Source organism: Hyaena hyaena, unplaced genomic scaffold (genome assembly GCF_003009895.1).
Source record: "Hyaena hyaena isolate Hyena2069 unplaced genomic scaffold, ASM300989v1 scaffold_1655, whole genome shotgun sequence".
NCBI classification, from domain to species: Eukaryota; Metazoa; Chordata; class Mammalia; order Carnivora; family Hyaenidae; genus Hyaena; species Hyaena hyaena.
This window is the reverse complement of record NW_024082274.1, coordinates 916-26,197: the sequence shown is the minus strand read 5'-3', so window position 1 is coordinate 26,197 and position 25,282 is coordinate 916. Positions and strand designations below refer to the sequence as shown.

The 25,282-nt window shown below is 33.4% G+C and overlaps 1 protein-coding gene and 3 pseudogenes across 1 annotated transcript; 1 reads left to right on the top strand and 3 right to left on the bottom strand.

Moving 5' to 3' along the window:
* Positions 1-229: 229 nt before the first annotated feature.
* Positions 230-2,165, bottom strand: LOC120226258 (annotated as a pseudogene).
* Positions 2,166-3,501: 1,336 nt separating this feature from the next.
* LOC120226279 lies at positions 3,502-4,440 on the bottom strand (annotated as a pseudogene).
* A 5,321-nt stretch (positions 4,441-9,761) lies between these two features.
* Positions 9,762-10,705, bottom strand: LOC120226283 (annotated as a pseudogene).
* Positions 10,706-22,315: 11,610 nt separating this feature from the next.
* Positions 22,316-23,257, top strand: LOC120226281 (olfactory receptor 6C6-like). Its single transcript, XM_039224457.1, is given in 1 exon segment — positions 22,316-23,257. A coding segment is annotated over 1 exon segment (942 nt).
* Positions 23,258-25,282: the final 2,025 nt, after the last annotated feature.

Genomic DNA, 25,282 nt, shown 5'->3' with positions numbered 1-25,282 from the left:
ATATAGCTATAGGAAAAGTGTGAGGATTAGAAAGTTACAATTTCAGTTTTCTCTCACTAAATCTTCATGATAACATTAATTAATATTAATCAAAACTTTGATTTGTTTGTATGAAACAAAATTTAAGGGCCAAATCTTTGAAGGTTTGTGTATTTTCTGGTTCCTTAGTGGGTAAGTCAAAGGGCTCAACATAAGGACAACAGAGTTATTGAAATCGCTACTACTTTTGTCAATGATGGCTTTTCCCCCCTGCAGAGTAATTAGTGTATATGGAAATGGAAATGGCAATCATGTAGGAAATACAAGAGGAGAAAAACTTTTCTTCTCTGACTGGCAGATGTGATATACATGTAGGACAAAATCACAAAGGCCACAGTGAATAGCAAAGTAATCAAAACAAATAAAAGTCAATTACTTCTAGGAACCTTGCATCTGAGAATATGGTTGTACAAGGGAAAGATAGTCACACGCAAAGTGATCAGTGATATTAGAAACAGAGTTATCTGGCTGGAACAGAAGCATGAAGGGTAAGAAAAGTGATCAGAAACATGCCCAGCTACACACCTGGGCTGTAAATGGGTTGGGTTCCTATTTGTGATGGTTATGTAATGAAGGGGTTTACAAATGGCAACACAGTGGTCAAAGGACGTGGCAATTAGGATGCAAAGTTCAGTCACCTCCATGAAAATAAAAAGAATTGTTGGGCTATACAATTATGATGAGAAATGATTTTGGTTTTGGTGATAATTGCCCTCAGAAACCTAGGAATATTATCTATATCTATATCTATATCTATATCTATATCTATACAAATATATATATAAAGGAGATTTCTAAGAAAGAGAAGTTCCAGGTAAGAAATACATAAGCATTTGTGGATGGACATCTACCAGGTTAGAGTGATGATTAGTCAGATTTCCAGTGACACAGAAAATGTATGTGATGAATTAAAAGAGGAAAATCACAATCAGATCAGAATCATCAGAAAGGCTCAGCAGGATGAACTCTGATCGCTGTGTGCTTGTTCATTTCCCTCTCTTTGTTTTCTCTTTTTTTAATGATATGTGACAGTGTTGATGAGTCTGGAGGACATTAGGTTAGATGAAATAAGTCAATCACATCACAGAAGAACAAAAAATGGATAAATCCACTTTTATGTGGTGTTAAAATTGGTCAAACTCATAAAAATGGAAGATAGATGGTGGCTGCCGTGGGATAGGTTCAGGTGGGCAAAGGGGAATTGATAGTAGCTGGTATAAAGTTCACTTCTGCAGGGCACCTGGGAGGCTCAGTCGGTTAAGCCTCCAGCTTCAGCTCAGGTCATGACCTTGTGGTCCATGAGGTCCAGTCCTGCATTAGGCTCTGTACTGACAGCTCAGCCTGCTTTGGATTCTGTGTTTCCGTCTCTCTCTGCCTCTCACTGCTCTTGCTCTGTCTCTCTCTCCCTCTCAAAAATAAGCATTTAAAAAAATTCAGTTCTGTTAGAAGAATAAGGGCTAAAGATGTTGAAGATGAATATTGTTGAAGAACATTGTTTTCTCTAGTACATTTTGCCTATGCTTAATGATACTTTATTGTACTCTTAAAAATATGGGCATGGAGGGGTACACTTGTTGTGATGAGTACTGGGTGTTATATGGAAACCAACTTGACAATAAGCTATATTAAAAATACATATATAAACTTACATATGTATGTATGCATATACATATATATGTATATATGTATGTATATATATATGGATAGGTGGAGAGATCTTGTGTTAAATACTCTCACCATTTATAATTATAATCTGTATTGATTCCCAACTATAACAGTTAGAGATAGAGACTAATATTAATAACAGTCACTACTATTTATTGATAAATATGCTCTATGCTTGACAGGTGCATTTCAATCCCAATAGTAAGTTATATATGCCAGATTTATCTGACAACTATCTTATCAGTGGGGAAGTATATATTGAGAGGTTTTAGAAAGCCTACATTTGTCAAAATTTGCCTTATTTAACATAAAATTATTCATCAGATAGGATGAAATTGAGAAACCATGTATAAGTTTTCCCTTACAGTTTGAGTCTCCTTCAGTTTTTCATTATTTATTTTGTTTTCTCCCCATAAATCCTATGCTATATTTCTTACATGAGTAAATTGCATAGAGATCATCAGGGATTTTGCACCTCTAATTAGGATTATAGTATATTTTCTGTTACTGAAAAGTTGTTTATAGAAGGTAAAATACTTTTACATATCCATAATTCTTACATCACTTTCTCACACATAAAACTTAAGGTATTAAGAGCCTAATACTGTAGACACTTAATATCTTATGTAGAATGATGAAAGAATGATTTAAAATGTGAAATTCTAATTTAATATGAAATGGAAAATTTTGTTCTCTGAAGCTTTTACAAAGTTTCTACAAAACTTAAATGATTTTGTTGAGGCATTAAATAATTAGATACAGGATGCCTGGGTGGCTTAGTTGGTTCAGTGTCTGACTTCGGCTCAGGTCATGATCTAGTCTGTGAGTTTGAGTCCCTGTAGGGCTCTGTGCTGACAGATCGGAGCCTAGAGCTTGCTTTGGGTTCTGTGTCTCCCTCTCTCTCTGCCCCTCCCCTGCTCTCTCTATCATGTGTGTGCTCTTTCTCTCTCTTATAAATAAACATAAAAAAATAATTGATACATGACCTTTTCAAACTCATCCAAAACTAGAGAAGGAGCTATACATATATATTTCTGCATAATCAGAAAGTGAGCCCTATATTCCATGGAATTAGAGACACTAAACTTATCCTACATACCAAAAAGAGCTATTGCTTCACTATTTTCTATAGTATGTGTGCCTGTATGTATGTATCTACCTGTATATCTACCAAAATCTACTGAGTTATTATGGGATTTGTAAATAAGGAAATCTATTTAGCATCATGCCTACAAAAGTATATAGTGTTAAAGATCTCTGCTTTTTTTAACCAATAGATAAATTATATAGACATGCCTTATAATTAGTGACCAAGTGTTTTTTTGGCTTTTGAATGAAAGCATTCATTTTTATATACATCATATGGAATTTGAAAAAATTTTTAATAAAGAAATGACAAGATGGTGAAGGGAATTCCTGTCAAATATCAATGAAAATCACATTATATTTTCTCTATATAGTAAGTAAAGTATCATATCAATAGTACATGGCCTCCTCCAACCTGGTGATAATGGTTTTTCTAAACAAAACTCAAAGTAAACTTTACATTATAAAACAATTGTTGCTCAAGAGGTTGCAACTAACAAAGTGTTCAAAATTCTGGGGACCAGAAGCCTATGAAGTCATTGCAATTGAATGGGAAATATATTATCGGTGATTGTAAACTGGTAGAAACAGAAAGAATGAACATAGAATAATGATAAGAAGGTTATTTGTATTTGAAGAGGTTACTTAAATTTCTATTTGTGTATTTTAAATTGTCCTGCAGTATGTGTCTCATTCATGACAAACAACCTTTCATTTTCTAGAGAAAAATACAATCCTCCTTGCCCTGTCCATGAAGGCTTGCCTGACTTGCTGATTCCTTAGGCTGTAAATAAATGGGTTCAGCATGGGGGCCACTGAGGTGTTTAGCACAGCAACGCCCTTGCTCAGAGATGCTCTGTCATTTGCTGAGGGTTTAATGTACATGAAAATACAGCTGCCATAGGAGATGGAGATGACAATCATATGGGAAGAACAGGTGGAAAAGGCCTTTGTCCTCTGACTAGTAGAAGGGATTCTTAAAATTGTTCTGATGATATATGTGTAGGACAAAAATATCAAAGCCAACGTGAACATTAAAGTGAACAGAGCACAGGAAAACCCCAGTATTTCTAGGAATTTTGTGTCTGAACAGGCAAGTTGCAGCAGGGGAAAATAATCACAGGTAAAATGGTCAATAATATTAGACCTACATTAATTAATTTGTGAGAGCAAAATGAGTCCGGGGAGTACGATAATGAATGAAATTAGCCATGAAGAGAAGACAAGGAGTATGCAGACTCTGGGATTCATGATGGTCATGTAATGCAGAGGTTTGCAGATGGCAATGTAACGGTCATAGGACATGGCGGCCAGAAGGTAAAATTCAGTGACTCCCAAGAGAATGAAAAAAAAGAACTGAGCAATGCAACCATTAAAGGAAATGGTTTTATCCCCTGTCATTATGGTGCTCAGGAACTTGGGTATGCTGACAGTTGTGAATGAAACCTCTAATAAGGAGAAGTTTCTGAGGAAGAAATACATGGGGGTCTGGAGGTGGGACTCCAGCAGGGTAAGGGTGATAATGGTCAGGTTGCCAGTGATGCTGAGCATGTAGGTGATGAGCAGTAAGACAAAGATCAGCACCTGAAGCTGTGGGTCATCTGACAATCCCAGGAGGATAAATTCTGTTGTTTTTGTGTGGTTTCTCATTCCTCAGTTGCTTATTTATTGTTCTCCTGCCAGACCTCTAAGAGAAAGCACAAGGAAAATCTCGAAGAGTGGTTAACAATGGTCCAAGTGTAGATCCAGAATTTGGTTCAATTGTATATCATTTTACCTACAGGGGAAATTGTAAGCATCTTAGTCTTATTTTTTCCAGCACACCAAACATTTGTGCTGAAGTCTCCCGTGAGCTCCTCCACTCCATGTGCATGTCTGAAAGTTAGGACAGATTCTTACCCTCAAAGCCATGGCAACACAATCCAGTGCCTACAAGAGTCATACAGGCCTTAAAATAAACACTTTTGTAATTCAGTGTTCAATGATGTCGAGTTTGTTGTTGAATCAAACATACCCATCAGGTGAAGTTCTCTATTTTATTTCAAATTCCTGGCTGCATATTACATAGTTTGGGTTGTTGTTGTTGTTGTGGTTTAGTTTACCTACTTTTCAAGATGTATATACCTACTAAGCCTAAATTCCCCATACTGAGTAAACCTATAACAAAGATATATAAAAGAAGTCCCAATATTTTTGATATACAAATTAAAAGAAAACTTCATAAAACATTATTTTAAAATTACTTTCATTAAAATTCTTTATAACTCATTCCTTCAATTAACTTTATTCCTGCTCAGTAACATCACTCTTCCTTCATCAGGGTTTGCTTTATTAAAAGCACTTGTTTCTCATAACACCTGGAAGTTCCCAAATGCATTCTCATCAAATAGACAACATTTGGTTTCAATCTCAAGATTGAAATTTCTGCACTATTTTACTGGCATTAGAAATCCATGTTTAAAAAACCTATTATTACTATTCCATAGGTAATAATGCATCAATGTATTTTTACCCTTATTTTAACTTTTTTGCATATTCTTTTTTCTCTAATGTTTTCTATAAATTTTAAGACATTTCTCTAGGATAGTACCATGACTGACATACACTTTCTGGTTACTAATGAAACCTTTGAAGGAATGTATGAAGAGCTATGAAGGAAGTTATAATAGGTAAGGAAGGGTTCATGTGAATATCACTGAAAATGAGTACTGATAGATCAATATGGTAGGACCAGAGAACATGCTTAAAGAAGCTGTAGGAAGAGATGATCCAGTATCACAGACTTGGTGGAGGTATATTATACTATTTATGTAAAGATGTTAATGAAAATTCAATAAATTGTATTCATTTACCAGCATCAACTAAGCCTGATGGATGATATTCATTCATTCATTCAGCAGCCTTTTGGGAGAAATAAACTGGGAGAAAGTGTTTAACAAGGTGCATATGATTCCTCAAGCCTGAAGCCATCCCAAGGATGTATTCATGGAGAGGATGAAGGATATATCTAAGCCTTTAGCTCATCTTTTTAATTTCTGAATGCAGATCCATATTTCCCTCTGGAAGAACATGGTTTAAACACGGTCATCTTCCACTCATTTTGTCAACATCAAGAACCCCTTCTAAGGACCCTTAAGACAGACTCTTTGATCTATTCAAAATGAAAGGTAGCAATATTACTTTGTATTTGTTGAATAAAATGGCCATGAAGTACATTCAAGGTTTCCTTCTGAAAGAACCCCTACATAAACTTTTCAAAATTGTTACCAGCAATTTAGTATTAACACTGACCCATCAACCTGTCAACTAACTTGAATTTAAATAAATAAATTAAAAAAGAACAGTGAGCCTTTAGATAAACTAGATATTGATGACTTCTTCGATGCCCAAGATGAAAAAGGGACTTTGTTTTAAAGGATACATTAAGGACCAAAAGGGCATTCTTTTGAGAGACTGAGAGCTTTAGACTGATTCCATTTTATTTGTGGTACATTTTGTTGATGTTGTTGTTTTCTCTTGGTGGCACTGTGTGGACAAATCCCCTAGTAAATCAATAACTTTGAGAGTCTAATTGTTTTAACTTTTTCTATGTTTACTAAATTCACTCTTCTTAGTTAAAACTCCCTAGAGGTCATTAGAGAAACTTCATGAATCATAGCTTCCAAGCAATGTGCTTTATGATCATATTACTCTTTCTCCCCCACCTTATGAGTAAAGAGTTGTTCAGGGTTTTTGCTGATATATTTGAGGGAAAATTGTTTAATTCAATGTTGTGGGTAGCGTCTAGTTCATAATTACTCTAAATTTACTTACAATGTTCAGTCTTGCTGGGCTTTGGACCATGACACAGGTGTTCTCTAAGAACTTCTTTTGTCCTGAATAAAGCAAAGACTCCCTTGGAGAACCCAGTGAGTGAATGGAAAGATTGTACCTGTAGGGGTTGGTGACACGTACCAACTCCTAAGCTCAAACTTTCAGTTCTTCATTTAGACATCAATAAGCAAAGAAATAGGAAAAGTGCACAAACTGATAATAAGATTATGGGATCAAAACACTATTAATTGCTTGTTCGTGACACTCTCGGGTACCTGACTATCACAGAGTGTATGTGGGCTCTGCAGTTAGAGAAATGTGGGTTAAAAACATTAATGGGCCACTTAATGGATATATGTAACTTTGGATGTTACTCAATTTCCCTAAGCATCAGTTTTCTCCTTTTACCATGGAGTTGAAATTTCAGGGTGTTTTGGGAATTAATTGAAATAATATAAATGCAAGTGCTCTATAAACCATGTGGAACTCTTCCTATACTTTAAGAAGAGCTAGTGGATTTATTTTCTTTTAGTTGAAATTGATTTCCAAGTCTGGGCAGATTATTAATATTATCTGTGATTGAGCAAAGCCATTATTTATTCCAACGAAATTCTAAGGACGGTTATAATCTATCTCACTTAGCCTTTATGACACACCTTTGGAACTTTTATCTTTATTCCAAATGAAGCACCAGGAACAGTGTGGTTTTGGACCTTAGATATGCTTATAGAGCTGACAAGTGATAAATATAATCACAGACTCTAATATTAAAGTCTGTTCCCTTAAAGAAAGTACAATATAACCTGTATTCAATTAGAAACACAATCACAGACATGGTAGTTTCCTGCTTTTTATTTAATAGAGAATGAATAAATTGATGTCATAAAGCAAAACATACTAACATCTCTTTACATTTTTAAAAATATATGCAGTTGCAAAATAAAACTCTAATATATCCTATTTAATCTAATTAAAAGTTGATCTGATAAGTGATGAATCAATGATAAGGTCTTGGAGAATTCAATTGCCTTCTATATGTCCTACTTACCTCTAATTTTCATAACAGGCTCACTAACATGCAGAACGGTGGGATACAAAATTACTAGCAATTGCTATTGTTGTAATCCAAGGAAACCAGTATTCCTGGACATATGTCCTCTCAGTGAACACCTTTGCTTTCTGTGTTAATATTTTTGTCTTAAATTTTCATTTTATCTGGAGAGAAAATATTTCTTTGAATGAGAAGAGAATGCATATATAAAAGGAGAATAAAAACAGAAGATATTTTAAAACCATCTAGTACAGCTGCTACATAGGCAATGTGTTGCATAAGCTACTTAATGTTTTATATATTGTCTTCACTGCTGCCTCAAGGGGGATAATTCAGTGAATCCAAATTGTTAGAATAGAACTATACACAAAACACTAAGGAATACAAACCATAATACATATTAGTATTGAAATTAGTAAAGGAAGCTGTGGGACCATGTCCGATGAGACAGGAAAAAAAAAAAAAAAAAAAAAGAAGCAAAAAGCAAGCAAACAACCACACTAAGGGTTCGTTCTCCTGACAATGTGTTTCAGAATTTAACAACCTAGCTTATAACACAGAGCTCTACAGAATGCATCTCTACCCCATGACATCTTTACAAAACTAATAATCTACTGCATAGTACTAAATCTATCCTTTACTCCATATTTTATCTTATTTTATTTATTTTTTAAATATTTTTTTATTTATTTCTAGGAGAGAGAGAGACAGCGTGAGCAGGGGAGTGTCAGAGAGAGAGGGAGATACAGACTCTGAAATAGGCTCCAGGCTCTGAGCTGGCAGTCAGCACAGAGCCCGATGCGGGCCCGAACCCACGAACCGCGAGATCATGACCTAAGCGAAAGTCGGACGCTTAACCGACTAAGCCACCCAGGCGCCCCTACTCCGTATTTTAATCTGCCTTCCAATAAGAATTTTTGGTATTGTAATATGGCTAACACTTTATACATTTTTTCTTCTCCCTCTGTTGCTCACCAGTAATGGCAGTTGAAGAGCTTCTTGTTTTGACTGATGACGGCTCTAATTTATGTGCCAAGTATAGTATTAGGGGTTACTGCTTTCCTACTCGACTATAATAATATAATCATGTCCAAGTGATATGATGTGAGTGTAGAACACCAATAAAATTATGTATGTCCTAGGTAAAAGCTGCAGATATTTGCTAGTTCCCACAGATTCTTAAATATGTATGAAATAAACACAAGTTTTTGTGTTTGTTTTGTTTCCCAAGCCAAGGAATCACACTGGCTGTTATACCTGAAGATTTAAGGCAAATTACTCAACTCTTCTGAATATTAGTTTGCAAACTTTTAAGTAAAATATAATTTGTCTATGTGTTGTGTAGCTATGCTGATTCAATATTTAGGATGTACCTGGTTGAGCATATGGCACAGAATAATTGCCCTCTATAGAAGAGATATTATTACTCAAGAAATTTGTATTAAACTTTCATGTGGCATAGATATAGTGGTGACTCCCTAAATCTTCATCTGCTATATATTTTTAAATATAATAGAGATAAACAAGGGGAGTATATATAAAAACATAACATGTGCCCTGAGCATAACTAGAAAGCAAAAGATATATAACTTTTAAATAATTAATAAGCAGTAAAATAAACATTCAACTCTATTAGCTGAGTGGGAACAACTGGACAGATACCGTAGACATTGTGCAATAAATATAATTGTTAGATAATTTATTTCATATTATTTATATCTTTAAAAAAGAAAATGTAAAAAAAGAAAGAAAATGTAATATTAGTAGCAGGACATAAATTTAAGGATAAATCAATTAAAGGAGTGTTTACGCAAGTCTTTTAAAAATCCTTTTATTATTTGGAACAATTAGGGAAATGATTTATGTTTTGTAGTCACTGGCTTTCTATTCAGAATTGCAAATCATTGAGGAAATGGGACCTACAAAGCTTTTGAAAGAAAGACACAACATAGTTACTTTCAGTGTGAAAGAAAGTTTAAGCAATGTGCTCAGCCTTGAAAATATCTGTGAAATGGATATGGGGACATATTGTAGAAGTCTAAATTTTATTTTTCCTTTATTGGATCTTCCCAATAACATCCTTTCATGTTATTACTTTAACATGCTTTCACTGGTTTCTCAAAAACACTCCTTTATCAAGCAAATTTTCAAAAGCTTGTTTCACTTGCTGGTTCCTCCGGGTAGAAATAAAGGAGCTCAACATGGGAGCAACTGAGGTGTTGAGAATAGCTACTCCTTTGGTCAGTGATGCTCTTTCTTTTGCTAAAGGCTTGGCATACGTGAGTATACAGCTCCCATAAGAGATGGAAATGACAATCAAGAGAGAGGTACATGTGGAAAATTCTTTTTCCTCTGACTAGCAGGCGGGATTCTCAGAATGGTGCTAAGGATGCACATGTAGGAAAGAATCACAAATGCCAACGTGAAGAGCAGAGTGACAAAAGCAAAGTAAAAGCCAATCATCTCTAAAAGCCATGTATCTGAACACGAGAGTTGTAAAATGGGGAAATAGTCACAAGAGAAATAACCAATTACATTGGAAGCACAGAAATCGAGCTGGAGGATGAGCATGAGTGGTGGGAAAATGGTAAGATCCTCCCAACCATCACCCGAAGACAAGCAAGGTGCAGATTTTCTTGTTCATAGTGGTGGATACTGAAAAGGCTTGCACTTGGCAATGTAACGATGAAAAGACATGGGAATGAGAAGAAAAAACTCAGACACAACCATGAAGATAAAGAAAAATAGTTGAGTTAAACAATTGTTATAGGAAATGATCTTGATTTTAGTAATGATTGTCTCCCCAAATCTGGGGATAGACACACTAGTGAATGTAATTCTAAGAAGGAGAAATTCTGCAGGAAGTAATACATGGGTCTTGAGATGATATTCTGTCAAGGTGAGGAGGAGAATGGTTAGGCTTCCGGTGACACTTAATACATAGCCATAAACAGAAAGGTAAAAATTACAGCCTGAAGATAAAGATTATAGCTTTGGGTCATCTGAGATGCCCGAGAGAACAAATTCTGTAATCATTGTATGGTTTCTCATACTGAGTTTTATTTTCTTCAAGCAAAATCTATTAAAAAACAAAACACAAAAATGAATATGTGAATATTAAAGGAATTGAAGATTAAATGTTCCCACTATTAGCTCCAATGATATGAAGCCAATGGAAATTTTTTCCATTGTATTTTTGCAAAATCCACTCAATCCCATTAAAACAGAAATATTTGGGGCGCTTGGGTGGCTTAGTTGGTTAAGTGTCCGAATTTCGCTTAGGTCATGATCTCGCGGTTCGTGGGTTCAAGCCCCGCCTCGGGCTCTGTGCTGACTGCCAGCTCAGAGCCTGGAGACTATTTCAGAGTCTGTATCTCCCTCTCTCTCTGACCCTCCCCTGCTCACGCTCTCTCTCTCTCTCTCTCCTAGAAATAAATAAAAATATAAAAAAAAACAGAAATATTTGCACATCCTCTGTTGAAAAGAAACAACGTATTTATTCATAGGTCTATATTAAAAGTCCCCTCACGAGTGACCTTATATAGCGTCTATACCTGTAACCAAGTTTTCTTTATGTGCAATACAGCTCTTAATTATATATTTCTACAGCTTCATTTAGTAATTATATCTGTAATTTACGTATCAAAACAGTGTTTTCCAGTTTCCAGTATTGCATGCTTTTAGGACAGAAATATCTAATATTGAGTTTTAATTTTGATGCCATATATAAACTTTATTTTTTTGTAAAGCTTTGTTGGAAAGTGGTGACTCAAACACAATTCCTGAGCTTAATTAATAATAGGTATCATTTTTATTCTTAATATACATTCTTTTTAATATGCTCAGCAGATTAATGTGTTTCTAATCACAGAAAAATAGGACTAGAATTGTCTTGGTTGTAATAAGAGTAAAGTTCTTAATTTATGGGGAAAACACCTTGAAGCCAGTGATATCCATACTTACATAGATAGATATTACTGTATCAGTAATATCATCTTTACTACCTATGGATCCCTTTATATAATTTTTATGTTCCTCATTTAAATTACCAATTAGCTTTGTTTTGTAACTATATTCACTTTGTCTTTGTACTCTTAAACTTGTTGAGTATAAGAAGAAACTCGTAAAGGAGTTTTTTTAATGACAAAATATTTCATGGTCTTCTTTCTAGAAGACTAAGCAGAAAACTCCCCGTAAGATTTACTTTATAGAGGCTACATATTGCTAAGATGTAGTCTATATGACTTTTGTCTATATTGTTATCTCTTTATCTTGGCAACCAGCTTTTATTTGTGCTATAGGTTCTTAATAATATTTTTGTACTTTTTTTAGTGACAAATCTCTGGCAATTTAAGGTAAATCAAGTTAGTATCAGTAATTAATGCACATATTTTATATACTAAAATGAAATTTATTTATTACATGTTGTCACATTTCAAAGAGCTCTGTCCTTCTTTTCCTAACATGAACTGGACAAATCAGTTGGTGGTAAGTGTCAAAGATTGTATTGTACCTTGTTTTCCTTCTTTTATTTTTTTCCCTGACAGCATTGTCTTCTTTAGAAATAGACAAATTTTTGTGACACATTTCAGCAAAATTGGCATATCAAAAGCCATAGATTGTAAATATATTTTGAACAAACTGAAATATTAAAATATAAAGTTAGAAATAGTCAATATGTTATAGTAATAATTTGGAGATCTCTGCAATGTATTTCAAAAAAGAACCTTATTAATGGGAGAAAGATAAAAATGCATGTATTGACAAATACAAAACATACTTTATTTCTGAGATGTCTAATGATCCCAGACAAAAAATATAATCCCAGATTTTCTTAATTTGCTTAAAATATGGGAGGCAACGCATTCATAATCTACTTTAGGTGACATTTGTCATTCAGTCACCCTTGCTCTGTCTATTACATAAAAGCCTTTTACACAGAGAAAATGAAGTTTTGATGGCTATATAGCCTCTGCTAAAAGTAACGAAATTTTTCTTCATCTTTTTTATCTTTCCAAATAAACATAAACATAGTTGTGACCTAAATGTCAAGAACTGAGAGTTCTTTAGTAAATTTCCAGGGAATACTGCTTCATGACTGTAAGGCAAAACATTTCAAAGCTTACTGGATAAGATGAAGATTGAATACTATCCAAAGATACTGTTTACCTTCTCTAGTCACTGTATAAATGTATGACAGACCAGAATAGAAAAATTCAGAATGCAGGAGAGATGGCCTGAAGAGGTATAGTGATGTCGTGACATGCATCTTTCCAGAAAGCTAAGCAATATAGTGAGACTAAAAGCAAAAATGTACCTACCAGTGTATACAATCAACCTGGCTTCCCCTTGGCTGTTTTTCATCTTTCTAGTATGCACATGGCACTTGATCTATATTGAGGAGATAATTTATTCTCAATTCCTTCAGGGTCCATTAAATATAGAGCTGAAGTCCATTACAGTAAACTCGTAATTGAGGGTAGCACTCAGGTTTTATTCATTTGTACATCTCTTCCAGAACAAAGAAGAATGAATTAATCAAGAAAGAATTGTAATATTTTTAAAAATCAGAAAGGTATTTTAAGCTCAGTTTTTCATTTTTTAATTCTAGGAGTTATGTATACTTAATGCCATGAAAAATAAATGTCAGAGAATCAGTTATCACATCAATGGTATCTGATGTCAGATGGAATGGCCTTTTTGTTTTCTACTCACTCTCCATTTGTCCTCACATCTTCAAATTAACCAGTATTAAATATTTATAGTATATTCTTTCAGACATTTTTTCTATATATTCACTCACAAACACAGTCATATTCACACACCCAGAGGCAGTTTTTAAAATATAGTAATGCAGTTTTACTACAGAAAATACTCTGCAATTTTTCTTTTTTCTTTCTCAGTTAACAATGGGTATCATTCCTTATAAATATTCTAGATGGGACTCATCCTTTTAAATCAAGATCATGGAATAACAAAGGAAACTTCTAATAATTTAATAATTATATTGTTTGTTAAGATTTAAGGAATTAACTTTCTATCAATTTTACATCATTAGCTACAATGCTAAGTCCATTTTCATGCTCACTTGCATATATACAAATGCTAGCTGAAAATATATGAGTACCAAATCTTGATAGATACTTCAAAATTTCACTCCTACAGACAAGAATGAGCCTTTTTCATTGCATCCTAACCATCACAGGTATTAGAAATCATTTATCCATTTTATAAACAGAGAGACAAAAATGGAATAATTCACATAATGATACAGTATCATATAGCTCAGATCACAGTTCCTAGATTTTGAGGTTAAAGAGACCCAATATCTTTGTAAAATTATAAAATTTATTCAACTTACAAAATAGATTCATCCTTTCCATCAATTTCTTTATTCATAAAATGAGAAAACTAGCAGTCTTAGCTCATAGGATATTGTAAAAAATAAGTGAAATAATGTATGAAAGTCATTCACTCTGACATGTTAGTTTCCCTGCTGGAAGTGGTTTCTTTGGCATCTAAATTCACTTCTAATCATTCTTAAATGTTAATTTCTCTATTTGTTTATTTGCTTATATTTGAGTATAGTTGACACACAACTATTAGTTATATTAGTACATTAGCTACATTGTTACATTAGCTTCAGGTGGAAAACACAGTGGCTTTACAAGCTTATACATTATGCTACATTCACCACAGTGTAGCTATACAATGCTGTTACCATACAATGCTATTACAATAGCCTTGGCCGTATTCCTTATGCGGTACATTTTATTCCTGTGACTTGTTCATTCCAAAATGGAAACCTGTACCTCTCCTTCCTATTCAACCATTTTACCCCCCTGCTGCCCACTGGCAACCATCATTTTGTTCTATTTATGGTCTATTTCTACTTTTTGTCTGTTAATTCATTTGTTTTGTTAATGCTAGTTTTATTTTACCCTTTATACCAGTCTTCTTGATTCTTTGATTTTCTCAAACTTTGGTGATTCCCTGTGCTACAACTTTGTAGTAGTAATTATATTTTGATTTTTAACAAGGTGTTATCCTTCCTAGAGTAAGTTTCACAGTGTGCTTCACATGTGGTTATTTAAATTTAAATATGGATTCAATGAAGTAGGTTTAGAGGGAATATATCTCAGCATAATAAAACCCATATATGAAAAACCCACAGCTAATATTATCCTCAATGGAGAAAAATGGAGAGCTTTTCCTCTATAGTCAGGAACAAGACAGGGATGTCCATTTTCACCACTGTTATTTTTAAAGTTTTTTAAATTTTTTAAATGTTTTTTATTTATTTCTGAGAGAGAGAGAGAGAACGCATAAGCAGGGGAGGGTCAGAGAGAGAGGGAGATATAGAATCTGAAACAGGCTCCAGGCTCTGAGCTAGCTATCAGCACAGAGCCTGACAAAAGTCTCAAACCCATGAACTGCAAGATCATGACCTGAGCCAAAGTTGGACACTTAACCGACTGAGTCACCCAGGTGCCCCTCACCACTGTTATTTAGCATAGTACTGGAAGTTCTAACCACAGCAATCAGAGAACAAAGAGAATTAAAGACATTGAAATCTGCAAGGAGGAAGTAAAACTTTCACTATTTGGAGGTGACATAATACTATATACATAAGAAACTCAGAATCACCTGGGTGGCTCAGTTGGTTAAGCATCTGACTCTTGACTTTGGCTCAGGTCATGATCTCATGGTTTGTGAGATCTAACCCCACAATGGGCTCATGCAGACAACACCCAGTCTACTTGGGATTCTTTCTCTCCCTTTCTCTCTGCCCCTCTACAGCTCATTCTCCCTATCTCCCTCTGTCTCTCAAAATGAAGAAATAAACTTAAAAAACAAAACCCAAAAAGCTCCATAAGAAACTGCTAGAACTGATAAATGAATTCAGTAAACTCACAAGATACAAAATCCATGTACAGAAATCTGTTGATTTCTATACACCAATAACAAAGTAGCAGAAAGAAAAATTAAGATAACAATCCCATTTACAATTATACCCAAAACAATAAGATACATAGGAATAACCTAACCAAAGTGGTGAAAGAACTATACTGAAAACTACAAAACAGTGATGAAAGAAATTGAAGATGACACAAGCAAATAGAAAGACATTCCATGTTCATGGATTGGAAAAACAAATATTGTTAAAATGTCTATACTACACAAAGCAATCTACACATTTAATGAAATACCTATTAAAATACCAACAGCAATTTTCACATAATTAGAACAATCATAAAAGTTTGTGTGGAAACAAAAAAGACTCCCAATAGACAAAGCAACTTTGAAAAAGAAAAGCAAAACAGGTGGTATCACAATCCCAGACTTCAAGTTATATTACAAAGCTGGTGTGATCAAAACAGTATGGCACTGGCACAACAAATAAACACATAGATCAATGGAACAGAATAGAAAACCCAGAAATGAACCCACAATACTATGGTCAACTAATCTTCAACAAAACAGGAAAGAATATCCAATGGGAAAAAGACAGTCTCTTTAAAAAATGGCATTGGAGTGCAACATACAAAAGAATGAAACTGAACTACTTCTTGCACCATACACAAAAATAATTTCAAAATTGAGTAAAGACCTCAATGTGAGAGCTAAAGCCATAAAAACCCTAGAAGAGAGCCCAGTTAGTAACCTTTCACATGAGCTGTAATAATTATTTTCTAGATATGTCTCCTGAGGCAAGGGAAACAAAAGCAAAAATAAACTATTGGGACTACACCAAAATAAAAATTTTCTGCACAGCAAAGGAAACAATCAACAAAACTAAAGGCAACCTATGGAATAGGAGAAGATATTTTGCAAATGATACATCTGATAAAAGGTTAGTATCCAAAGTATATAAAGAAATTATAAAATAATAAATATAAATATATATATTATAAATAATTATAAAAAACAAACAACCCAGTTAAAAAATGGGCAGAAGACATGAATAGACATTTTTACAAAGAAGATATCCAGATATGAAATAGATACATGAATAGATGCTTGACATGACTGATCATCAAGGAAGTACAAATCAAAACTATAATGTCACCTCACACCTGTAAGAATGACTAAAATGGCTAAAATCAACAACAATACAAGAAATAACAAGTTTCATAAGGATATGGAGAAAGGAGATCCCTCTTGCATTGTTGGTGGGAATGCAAACTGGGACATCCACTGTGGAAAACTATATGGAGGTTCCTCAAAAAGTTAAAAATAGAACTACCCTAGGATCCTGTAATTGCATTACTAGGTATTTACACAAAAGATATAAAATTTCAAAGGAATACATGCACCCCAATGTTTATAGTAGCATTAGCTACAATAGGCAAATTATGGAAACAGCCCAAGTGTGCATCAACTGATGAATGGAAAAAGAAGATGTAGTATATATACCTGATGGAATATTGTTTAAGCATGAAAAAGAATAAAACCTTGTTATTTCCAATGAGGTGGTTGGAGGTAGAGGGTATTAAGCTAAGCAAAATAAGTCAGTCAGGGAAAGAAAAATACTGTATGATTTTACTTATATGTGGAACTTAAGAAACAAAACAAATGAGTAAAAGGGAAAAAAGAAAGAAGGAGACAAACTAAGAAATAGACTCAACTATAGAGAACAGACTATTACCAGATGAGAGCTGAGTGGGGAATGGGTGAAATAGTTGATGGGGATTGAGGGCACTTGTGATAGCACTGGGTGTTGTATGGAAGTGTTGGGTCACTTAGTTGTATACCTGAAACTAATTTTATACTGTATGTTAACTAGAATTTAAATAAAGATTTAAAAATAAATATATAAATAAATAAATAGATGATAGATAAACAAAAATAACTCGAAAGTGACCAAATACTTGGAAATTAAGCAATCTACTTTTATATAGCCAATTGGTCAAAAAAGAAATCAGAAAGTAATTAGAGAATATTTTAAACTATATGACAATAAAATGTAGCATACCAAAACTCATAGATTTATATAATAAAATATATGATTTAGAAAATACGAAAGTGAAAAATTAATTATTTAAGTCAGTGCTGTCCAAGATGGTAGTCACTAATCACCTATAGCTAGTAAGCACTTGAAATGTGGCCAGTGTAACTGAGGAACTGAATATTTAATTTTTAATTTAATATTTATTACTTTAAATTGAAATGTATATATCCACATGTAGCTAGTGGCTATTGTATTGGATAGTACAGACCTAAGTAATATTAGTAGTGAAAAAAATGAGGGAAGTTACATCTAAATATATTTGGTAGATTATTGAGATAGAATTTAACAACAAAAAGGTCAGTTTTTAGGGGTGTATATAGTTTGATAAATTTGACAAACATATATAGCAATGCAGCCACCACTATAACCATGATATAAAATATTTCCATTATCCTAAAATGTTTTCTTTTGACACTCTGTAGTCAATCACTTCTCACCATTAGCCCTTAAAAACACTGATCAGATTTCTATCTCTATAATTCAGATTTTTCAGAATTATAGAAATAGAATCATAGAGCATATAAATATTATATCTGGCTTCTTTCACTTAACATAGTATTTCTGATATCCAATTGTGGTTTTTTACATAAGACTAGTTTATTCCATTGTATGTATATGCCACAATTTGTTAAACAATTTACTAGCTGATGGACGTTGGAATCTCCAGGTTTGGGCATTAACATAAAATATATTTAGTAAATAAAATTCAGTTCTCCTGAAAGATCAAAATAAGTTCATCCAAAATCCAACTGAAGCCTCAATTTATTAATCTGATAATATATTATGCTTAATTGTTATTCATAAATAAATACACCATTAGGTGCCAGAGTATAAAATGGTTTACCATAAAGGCTAAAACTTCTTCTGTTGCTACTTGGAAGCAAGGCAATGTCTTGGGCTTGTATAAAACAGCTTGGGATTTTCCAGGGTTGCCCCAGGACACTGAACTGCTAATGATCCCACTAAATATTTCACTTAATTTTCTAAATAACTTATGATACTCCTCTGGGATACTTTCACTTCAGCTTTTATTTAAAGTAGAGTACATGTGTCTTTTATTGCCAATAATTAGTACTTTTGGAACTTTGATCCCCAAAGAAGAGGGTTTTTTCCCCCATTTGTTTTGTTTCAATAGAACCCTTGAGTCTGTAGTAAGTAGAAAATGATAAAACTGCAGCATTTCATAAGAGTACAGATAGCAATATGGAGTCTTTCTTGGAACCGTTGCTTATCTTTCATTAAATGATGCCATGAGTTTTCAGTTGCCATATTTTATTTTAAAGTGTAACTACCTAATTTGAGGTTTTGAATGGCAGCAGTCATAACAACAAAATTTTACAAAATGCAACTTACCTGGAATAGAAGATGGATGTCCTTTAAAATTGTTAATGCCTGAGTTCTGAACTTCAAAGTAAGTATGAATTTGAGGAAATGTGGAAATTCTTTACAGAAGCATCATATGTACACAGTTCCTCCTACGAAAATCAATGAGAGTAAATATCCAGATTAGATAATAAAATATGATCATAAGAGAATAAAATCATGGGGCACCTGGGCGGCTCAGTTGGTTAAGCGTTCAGCTTCCGCTCCGGTTATGATCTCATGGTTTGTGGGTTAGAGCCCCAGGTCGGGCTGTGTGCTGACAGCTCAGAGCCTGGAGTCTGCTTCAGATTCTGTATCTCCCTCTGTGCCCCTCCTCTGCTTGTGCGTGCGCGCGCTCTCTCTCAAAACTAAACATTACAAAAATAAAAAATAAGAGAGCAAAATCATAATTAATTATGCTAAAATACATTTCTGCCATGCATATATAAGGGAACAATAGGCACAATAGATCCAAAAAGGTAAGGCAACTACAATTTTAACAACTTCAAAATCAGAAATTAGGTCAAATGCACAAGTCCAATTCAAGAAGTTGAATTTGACTACTGCATTTTTATGGTTTACAAATTTTTTTAATAGTAGTGTCATTTTATGGTCATGTATTAACAGATGTTGTAATCTGCTTTATTTATATAAAGCTGCAACTAACTTTCATTTTCTCTGTTTCTCTTTATTAATTAAGAATTGCCCTGGGTAAAGTGATGTGGAAAAAATATTGAACAACTCGTCTTTAAAATTTGAAATAACATAGTTCTAAACATTCTGTTAGACCTGCACAGTAACAGAAATTGTATCAATAACTCCTTGAGCATACCTCTTCAAATCATAAGTAGAATAAAGATGGGAGTTATAACAAGGACATAAATCATTTTTTATAAGAAGAGTTTGTGATCACTTAGTAGCTGAAGACTGCAAGTCTTCAAATTGCTGTTAAAAATAGTGAAGCTATTCCCTAATATCTAATTTAGAAAATCACATTAAGCATGGAACATCTTAGTTTTATGTTTTCCTCAAACAAAAAAAAATAATAAACAAATAACAATATTAATAAGACAAATACAAAACACTAAAATTAACAAAGAACACTTTAGTAAACCATGTCTTTTAAAAGTCTGCTGGTAATATGTATTATGAAATAGACTGGCATGTTTAATATAAAAGGGGATAGTATAACATTGAAATAAGTAAAATTCTTATACATAGAAAGGACAGGTAGTAATATAATGTTGGGAAGGGGGATTTTACTCTACTAGTCAAGATTCTTTTGGCTGGTTTAAGAATTAAATTGACATGTGACAGATTAACAAGAGAAAATCAAATTAATTACATATCTATGGGCATCTCTATAAGTATATAAGAATTATTGGCAGTCAGGCAACTGGGGCTTCCATGCCATTCTGAGCTAATAAAAAAGGGTATACCAGGGTCTAGAGCTTCAAAGAAAAGGAAGATAACTCAAAGGAAAATTAAAAAGAGTAAATGTTTGGTAAACAAATGTTTACTGGACCATACAGAAACAATAGGACAGGGCGCCTGGGTGGCTCAGTTGGTTAAGCGTCCAACTTCAGCTCAGGTCCTGATCTCAGAGTTTGAGAGTTTGAGCCCCGCATCAGACTCTGTGCTGACAGCTAGCTTGGAGCCTGCTTCTGATTCTGTGTCTCCCTCCTTCTCTGACTCTCCCCTGCTCGTGCTGCCTCTCTCTCTCTCTCAGAAAGAAATAAAACATTTTAAAAATTAAAAAAAACAAACAAACAATGGGACATACAGAAGAATTTCATCAAACAGACTTTGCTAACTTCCTCCCTCTCTACCACACCTAACTCACATTACACTGTAGTTATTTATGGTGATAGGTCCCTTTTTGGAGCAGGTCCTCTATCCAAAATTCTTTTAGGCATTTGAAGAGGCGATAAAAAGAAAAACACTCTGAGTCTTTCATTTCTTAAAAATAATCTGCTTAAAGTAATCACCAAGCTAAAGAGACAGACACATTTTGAGATGGCATATTTTACTTCCTTATAATAATTTCTGGATAATCAATAATCTTACAAAGAATATTGAGAAAGTAAAACAAACAAATAGCAACCCAAATTATGTACATACATGTAGGAATACACCTCAAAAAGCTTAATTGAAAATAAATAATATTTTTTATTAAATATCTTGTTTGTTTTTGTGATGTACCACTTTGTTTTATTTATTGCATATACTGAAAAACAACTGTCCATTTTAATATAGCAAAGCCAGTCAAGAAAATTCATAATAATAATTATATACTTCCAGTGCAGAAAAATTTCATTCAATTTAATTAATGTAAATCAATGCTGCATTGTCATTGGCCATCATAGGAATTGTAATATAATACCAACTCCTTGTTTTGAAAATCTCCCTGATACACATTCTAAAACACAAAACAATTTAGTGCCTTTGTACAGGTGGAATAAAAATAATAGAAAAGTACATTTAAAATAATTCATATTCTTTTATTTAAATCATGCATGCAGAGTTGTTCAGTCCACTCAGGAGGGATGGGTAAAAATGCATATTAACCAAAGGAAATATTCAGGGTCCAGAGAAAAATTGTGAGAAATATAATAAGAACTAATAGATGGGAAAGATTAGAATTCCCTGTAGCATGTAATTATGTAGCATCACAAATTTCAGACTGGAGAAATCATTTGCAAATTGATAAATTAAAGAATATATGCCTTTTTAACCATGAGAGACTCTTGAATGCTGAAAACAAACTGAGGACTGATGGGTGTGGCGGGGAGAGGGGAGATGGGCATGGAGGAGGGAACTTGTGGGGATGAGCACTGGGTGTTATATGGAAACCAACTTGACAATAAACTATTTGTAAAAAAATTAAAAGATAAATAAATAAATAAAAACTATAAAAAATTTTTAAAAAACAGAAAAAAAAGTATATATGCCTTTTTATGCTTTGGGTAAATATTTAAATATTTAAGTTAATTTATATATGTTTAGTTAAATTATAGATTTAATATAGTTATTTAGTTTATACATTTATGTTGATTTATGTATATATTTAAGTTAATTTATATGCATTTAGGCTAACATATATATATTTAGGTTTTATGTATTTATCCTTATATATATATAAGGATTAATGTATATATGTAGGCTAATTTATATTATACTCATATATATTATATTCATATATATGTTTAATTTTTTCTAAACATATATATATGTTTACTTTTTTCTTTCTTTCCTTATGTGTATTTGAGAAGTCTCATGAAAGAAATATGAAAAACCGGTCAATGGAAATAGATTTCATTCTCCAATGATTGACAGATGACCCACAATTGCAAATTGTGATTTTCATGTTTCTATTTCTTAATTACATATTGAGCTTGATGGGGAACTTAATCATTATCCTCCTTACCCTGCTAGATCCTCGCCTCAAGACACCAATGTATTTCTTTCTCCGTAATTTCTCATTTTTGGAAATCATATTCACAACAGTGTGTATTCCCAGATACTTGATAACCATTGTGACTAGAGAAAAAACCATCTCATATAATAATTGCGCAGCTCAATTATTTTTTTATCTTTTACTGGGAGTTACAGAGTTTTACCTTCTGGCTGCTATGTCCTACGACCGGTATGTTGCCATCTGTAAACCCTTGCATTACCCAATCATTATGAACAGCAAAGTGTGCTATCAACTTGTACTTTCCTCTTGGGTAACTGGATTCCTAATCATCTTTCCTCCATTGGTCATGGGACTCAAGCTGGATTTCTGTGCTTCCAAAATAATTGATCACTTTATGTGTGAAACTTCGCCTATCCTTCAGATATCCTGCACAGATACACGTGTCCTAGAATTGATGTCTTTCATGTTCGCTGTGGTGACACTTGTGATCACATTGCTGTTGGTGATTCTCTCTTACAGTTGCATCATTAGAACAATTATTAAATTCCCTTCAGCACAGCAAAGGAGCAAAGCTTTTTCCACCTGTACTTCCCATATGACTGTTGTTTCTATGACTTATGGGAGCTGCATCTTTATGTATATTAAACCATCTGCCAAAGAAAGAGTGACTTTATCCAAAGGTATAGCTTTGCTGTATACTTCAGTTGCCCCTTTACTAAACCCCTTCATCTATACCCTAAGGAACCAGCAGGTGAAAGAAGTCTTCCGAGATATGTTACAAAAGATGTATTTTTCAAAAAAACAATTGTAATAAATGTTACAAATCACAATCTTATCATAAAAACAAAAAAGAATGTTTCACTCACTTTTTGTGATGTTTTTCTACCTCATTACTTGTTATCTTATATAGAACATTCTCTTTTTCTCACCTTTATTTATTTATTTATTTTTAGTTATTTTTTGAGAGGGAGAAAGAGCAAGCAGGGGAGGGGCAGAAGGAGACAGAGAGAGATAATCCGAAGCAAGCTCCACAGTTAGTTAAGAGCCCCCACCGGGCTCAAACTCACAAATCGTGAGATCAATGACTTGAGCAGAAATGAAGAGTCTGACATTTAACCAACTGAAACACCCAGGCACCTCTCATGTGGGACATTCTCTTTGAAGAATCTTGCAGCTCAGTTCCACCAATACATGTTATTCTTCCTAATGAAAGCACCCTGCTACAATAATTTATTCCCTCGAGTCTATAACACAAGCTTTAAATTTCTTTATTATAAATTAGCCTAATTATATATTATATATTAAATTTCTTTATTATATATTAGCCTAATGTATAATATATAATTAGGCTAATATAAAATTAGGCTAATAAATTTCTTTATTATATATTAGCCTCTAGAAACCCTAATTTAAATAAAGTATGTATTTTATAAGTATAACTTGTTATATCTAATTTGTTAATTAATTAAATATATGTTGTGTCTCTTCCTTATTTCAGACATTGCAAGAGACTCAATCCTTACCTTTAAGAAGGTTGCATTGCTTAAAGGAGATAATCACATAACTCCAATATTGTTATACAGTGTATAATTAGTGTTGTAATAAAGGGATATTAAAATACTTCAGGGCATATAGTATGGCCTCTAAGTAATTTTGGAGATTGGGGAGGACTTTTAGGAGAAAGTAATAATTATGTTGAGACTAAAAATACACATAGGGAAAGATGATTGAGGTACAAATATGTGCAAATAACATGGAAGTATTACATAACTACATGCATTTGGAGAATTACTGTATCTAATGTTTCAAACAGGATTTTTGAGATATTCCGCCTGGGTTCAGTAAAGGTTTCCTTACATACACAATGTGCAATACTGCAAAGAATACATAAAATTTTCTGCCTCAAAATTTTAATATATAAAAGTAGGAGAAATTTAATCCACATCTCATAGTTCATTAAATATATGCTCTTAGAACTCTTTAGCCCTCAGTAAAAGATATCATTTATTTTGTACAATTCAAGAATGTGGTCCCACAAGTACTTAATATAGTGTTATAAAGGAAGAGGTAACAAGGCAAAAGAAGTTGGAGGGACCTGTATACTAAAATTGTATTTTGGACTTAAACCTGGTATATCAGTGGTTTTGAAGGGATTTGTGTAAGAATCACTTTGATAGTCTTATAAATGTAATTTAAGATTATTATTCTTGTCCCTACCATTCCTATGTCTCGAATACAACCAATATATGCCATGTTATCCATCCGTTTTCTAAAATTGTTGTAAATTCAGTGTTTTTCATAACACCAGAGTGTCATTACCTGATAAAAGGTTTATTTGCCATAATCTTTCCCTCAATTCCAGTTTCTTTTCTACCTAGCAAAATTATGTTAGTTAATTCTGACCTGAGGAAATAATGTACAGGTTCTTTTCTTTTGGCAACAATAGCATACCTCTTAATATTCAAAAATTCAGCAAATGTCCAGCCAGGAAAGATACATTTCCTTTGTGTAGGTATTCCATTCTTTAATGTTGATTTAGGGAGGTGATAGAACCTTATCTTTCATATATCTTATTCTTTTTGTTCATGGTAATTGGGTTAATAAACTCTCATCTGTTTATAAACCCTTTATAAATGCATCTTACCCTAATTATTGGTGGCATTATTTAGAATCTGGTATACAAGAATACCTTGGTTTTTGTCCTTCAATAGCAATTCATGGGCAACAGGAAATTCTCATTTGACTTACACATTTGCAAACTCTATTTTCATTTACTACTAAAAGTATGTTTACTATTACTTTCATGTAATGATTCTAAGACTCTTCTAAGACTATG